The sequence below is a fragment of the Populus euphratica genome, unplaced genomic scaffold (genome assembly GCF_000495115.2).
Source record: "Populus euphratica unplaced genomic scaffold, PopEup_1.0 scaffold290.1, whole genome shotgun sequence".
In the NCBI taxonomy this organism is placed as follows: domain Eukaryota; kingdom Viridiplantae; phylum Streptophyta; class Magnoliopsida; order Malpighiales; family Salicaceae; genus Populus; species Populus euphratica.
Genome location: NW_011500169.1, coordinates 246,922 through 251,739, shown reverse-complemented (window position 1 = coordinate 251,739; position 4,818 = coordinate 246,922). Strand labels below are relative to the sequence as shown.

Below are 4,818 nucleotides of genomic sequence, written 5' to 3'. Positions count from 1 at the left end.
CGTGTAATATCCAACCATTCCAGCTATATTTTATCACTCATGACATGTTAAAGAATTGACGTACACCTTTATTGAATCCTAGGGCTCGTTATTCTTATGGTAGACTCTCAGTCAAAGTAGGATATTTAGCATTGTTAGTTTCCTAAATTAGATTAGAAGATCCTTTATGACCAACCAGGTTGCAGCTAGTTTCTATACTTCAAAATAAATTTATCTCATTCTTAATCCTATATGAAAGTTGTAGTCCTATACGCGTAGATAAATTTAGGTTTTTGAATCGCTTGATTTCGATATCAGAAGCTCAAGATATCCCTGTTTGAATATCTCAACGTGAAAGTAGAGAATTCTGCCTCGAGCAGAATTCTGATCCGAATTTTGCATTCAAAGCTCTGCTTCCATCATGATTGTGCTAGTCTTTAAGCTTAAATTATACTTTTAGTCATATTGGGATGTTCGGTATTTATTAGTTTTTAAATCAAATTAAAAAATCTCTTTTTATCAACCAGATTATTGCCAGATTCGGTTCTTGAAAACAATTATATTTCATCTTTAAATCTTTCATGAAAGTTATAGTCCTACACACGTAGATGAATTTTAGTTTTTAAATCGCTTGATTTCAATAACAAAAGATTAAAATATTTATATTTGAATATCTAATAAGAAAATGAAAATTTTATACAAAAAAAAATTCTGCAGCAAAAAAAATTTCTAAAAGTTTTCTGTCGATGTTGCCTCCCAAGTTTGCAGGACTGAATTAAAAAAAAACTGAAATAAGGTAGTTAAATGCAGATAAAGATTGGAAGAAACTTGGCTAGGTTTTGGGAAGAAATAGAAAAAACAGGGATAGGATTAGAAAATGACAGAAATTCTGCCACGATGGGTTACATTTCTGCTGCCTTTCTAAACGACACCATCTCTGTCTTTTTACATTAATTCACTTCTTTAGCTAGACGGTGCCGTATGAGAACAACCCCATCCTGAAAATATAATTAGCATGGTACTGTACCCCGTCTGCTTTCCCTTCCCTCCTCTACAACCGTTTCCTGCTAGTTTTTGAAATCTCTCGTCCTGCATCCCCAGCAACCTGGCGTGTGCAGGACAGCACCCCTCTTCATGCCATGTCCTTAGTTCCCAGTCAGGATTTCACAAGGGAAACCGTTGCACCTTACTGTGCCAGCTGTGAAAGAAGACGCAAAGAATAGCCTCATCATCATCTAAGGGCTGTGACTGTTTCTCGAAGACATACGGTGGAGGTGAGAGAATGTGAGGGTCGTCTTCAGTTCTTGCATATATAACAGACTGCGTTGTAAAAGAGAGGGAGACGAAAAGAAAGTGTGAAAAAAAAGAGAAAGAACAAGCATATAAGGCTGAGGTTAGAGAAACAGAAAAAAAAAAAAAAAAGGAGGCAGAGAAGAGTAAAAAAAACAGAGAGCTAGCATAGAAAAACAAAGAGAACAAGAGAGAAAATTATCCCCGGTCTATCCTACATTGCCAAAAGGAGTTCATCAAATTTACGGGTTTTCTAAAACTCCCAACAGTAAAAAGAGGAAGGCTTTCTTCAGTTTTAGGAGTCAGAAAAGCAAAGGGTTTTCTTCCTCCTATCTACACCTCATCCTCTGTACTCAAACCAGCAGCATCCGCAGGTATAGTTTCCAGTTCTTTTTTTTGTTTTTTTTCTTCCTTGCTGTATTTAAACTTGGCATCTGTTGCTTAGTTCTTTTCCAAAATCTGTTTCCCGCTTTACTCTAGATGTTCAGTTTTTTGGTTTAAACAAAAGGACAAATGCTTGCCCACGGTTCATGCATGGCTTGGAATTTAGATTTTTTTTGTTTATGTTAAGGTTACATTTCTTTTCCTATTCTCCTTCCGTGAGGAACTGTGAGTTTATGTTGGTTTGTGGTTGTAGTTCTGTAGTTGCTTCAGTATAAAGGTGTTGCTCAAGTCGTTTCCTTTTGCATGAGACTAACGAGTGTGATATTATTAAAGATTGGAAAAAGGATAGGTGTTGAAATTGTTTATATAATATAACTACACAAAAGAAAGGATGGCTTTGAGACTGGACACTTTTGGCCGGGTATGTTCAAGATTTTCCAATTAATTTGGATTGTTTTATGCGCTTTCTTAGGGTGTGTTTTGTTGGTGTTTGGGTGTTTGATCTCTGCATGTTCCTGCTTTTAGGTTCTGCTGTTCTCTGTGCTGTAGAGGTTGCAGCACCAGCATCAGATAGCTCAATATTAATTTATGATAAAATTTGTTGTTTTCATCGTCATATTCACTTGTTGATGTGTGCTTTTGCAGAAAATGCTGGTTTTCAATCCTCGTATTAGAATCAGAATCACCGCAGAAGCTGTTTTGGCATATCTCTACTTCACAAATGAGACTACTACATTTGTCATCGTGGCTATGTTCAGGTTTTTTCTTCCGGCATAGGCAAATTAACAGCCAAGTTGAAACTACTACAATAAGAATACTTCATACAAAACTAATAAAATGAAAAGCATCTTAAAATTTTCTTCTTGTCCGCATCAGTGCAATAAGAACGCAATATAAATTATCAAAGAGAAATTAAACTGTCCACAAATAGAGTATGGCAATCAAAGGATGATCAGTTCCGCCGTTGAATTGCCTTTTTCCTTTTGCAATAAATTGTTGACCCTCTGTCTTAGGTCCATCCGCAAGGTGGAATCTGAGACTACAACCACCATTCGCTCAAGTGCAATGGTGTTTCTTAGCAAATATATTGCGAGCTCCATCGCATTCCATTTGTCACGAAATCCTTCCATTTTAACTTCTTTCAAATGTGAATGGGTATGCCTTGAGTATTCTCTTCTTTCTCCATTACTTCTTCCCTCGCCTTCATGACCGATCTGCCACAAAGTTAAGACATCCAATATTGTTCATAGTATTACATATCATGTGAGGTTGAATTAAATCGAATTTGCCCTTCAACTAGGTGACAGAAAATAATATTTAGCAAAAATGATGGAGATTCATTGCTAACAGCATCACATAAGCATTTAGCCTGAGCATTAAACGTAAAGACCAACCTTCAGTTGTAGGATTTCCAGAAGAGGAGAGGCATTCAACAGGTAGGTAACTGTGAGGAGGTCAGAATCTATAAACGGCCATATCAACAGATCCAGTTGTTTAAGAGAGATGAATTTAGGACTGGTTGCAGGAAGGGGCATCACCTATAGATAAAAGAATACAGGTTACACAAAAGTTGCAGGAATTAAAACTTGGGATGGTGTAATCGTTCCTTGATGCACCTCATCCTTTACTATCAGAGACAAAAACTGAAGCTGAGGAAGATCCTTCGCAAGCACGTTGCATACTGGCGATGTCCTCCGATAAATAAAAAGCGACCATACTAGTGCTTTTTTCAGATGCGGAACGTCAACAAAAGTGAGTTTTTGTGGCAGACCAAAAAACTCAAAGATTTCAAGATTAATAGACTTAAGCTCAACACTGATCAAAGAATCATGAATGATCAATGTCTTCAGACATAGGAGTTGGCCGTGTATGCACACAATCTTAGGCAGTCCACAACCGACCATTCTCAACAGCGTAAGTTTCAGACAAGCAGAGGTGATGATATCTAGGCCACTCTGATCCAAGGGTACACCATCCAAATCCAGGGTTCTTAAAGGATTGAGTTGGCTTGTGAATTTAGGAGAAAGCCTCAGCGTGCAGGAAACAAGGCACAGATGCTTCAAATGAGATGCTTTATCAGTGGGAAGAATATGACATGGAAAATTATAACTTCCACAACTTTTAGGAGAGCATGAGAAGTCAAAAGCTATTTTCTCAACCTGCATTGCAGAGGAAAATGAAACCCACCTATCAACATGGAAAGCATAGTCATCGCCTAGGCCAAAGCGGACCTTGAGAGTGCCTATTTTTGGACCTCTGCAAGCTAGCAAAACTTGATCGACAGCTGTAATAAACTTAGAACTACTTTCCCCGTGGGTTCCAAACAGAGTAAAAACATCAAACTGAAGATGGGAGAGCGGTGGAGAGAGATATCTCCATCTATGTGAAAGTAACCTTGTTTTAACAGCATCCCGCATTGTCAAAAAGGAGAGAATGACAGACAGAATGTCATCAGACAATTCGCTGATACGATCTTCCATCAAAACAAGACAAAGTCTTTTCTCTGTAACCTGAATAATTATGACATAAAATCAGTCCAAGATAACGAAAACAGAAAGCGCAATAACGGGTACAAAGCAGAAACACTCTGGGTTGATATTTAACCGTGAAAAATCGTTTCTTTCGATGGATATATCAAGATTTAGTCGAAAGAACTTAAGCTTCAAAGTTGTACAAGTTCTCATGGCCAAACAAAATAAACCCCCCCAAAGAAAAAACAGAGTGATACAAACCGCCCTCAAAACATTGACAAACCAATAACAATAACAGTGGAGGAGCAAGCAAGTATTCATTCATACCTTAGAATAACAGAGTTGCCTTGAAAGATGTATGTATCTGTGTATGCTCTTGGAGAAAAGGCTTCTTGATCTTGAAAAGGGCTTTCCTTTAGGTTAGGTGAGAATTAGATTGAATTAACCGGGGGTGATGGTTGTATTTATATGTATATATGAAGAAGAAGCTAGGGTTTTGAGTCAGGGAGGTCCTTCTATTGTGAAGGTTTTGAGTCGGCGGTGTGGTGGATTGCCCAACGCTTTGCATCAGATACATACATACTGCATGGAATGCAAGCTAAATATTTTCGAGTTATTGATATGGAAAATAGGGTTTATTTCAATTGCTCAGTCCACTGGTAGGTTATTTGGAATTTTTAAAATTGAATTCAAT

At 37.6% G+C, this 4,818-nt stretch overlaps 1 protein-coding gene across 1 annotated transcript; it reads right to left on the bottom strand.

The window, feature by feature from the left end:
- Positions 1 to 2,394: 2,394 nt before the first annotated feature.
- On the bottom strand, positions 2,395 to 4,543 carry LOC105111314 (F-box/FBD/LRR-repeat protein At5g56420-like). Its single transcript, XM_011006629.1, has 4 exons — positions 4,452 to 4,543; positions 3,270 to 4,163; positions 3,048 to 3,191; positions 2,395 to 2,867 (listed from the first exon to the last, which is right to left on the bottom strand). The coding sequence occupies exons 2-4, from the start codon at positions 4,131 to 4,133 to the stop codon at positions 2,595 to 2,597; spliced, it is 1,281 nt and encodes a 426-aa protein (XP_011004931.1). The 5' UTR covers positions 4,134 to 4,163; positions 4,452 to 4,543; the 3' UTR covers positions 2,395 to 2,594.
- Positions 4,544 to 4,818: the final 275 nt, after the last annotated feature.

Bases quoted from the DNA above. Each gene is read 5' to 3' on its own strand.
- LOC105111314 (XM_011006629.1), bottom strand. From the start codon at position 4,133: ATGGAAGATCGTATCAGCGAATTGTCTGATGACATTCTGTCTGTCATT. The intron at 3,192-3,269 runs GTGCATCAAGGA...TTTTATCTATAG, and splicing joins CTCTGATAGTAAAGGATGAG to GTGATGCCCCTTCCTGCAAC. The intron at 2,868-3,047 runs GTTGGTCTTTAC...ACTTTGTGGCAG, and splicing joins TGGAAATCCTACAACTGAAG to ATCGGTCATGAAGGCGAGGG.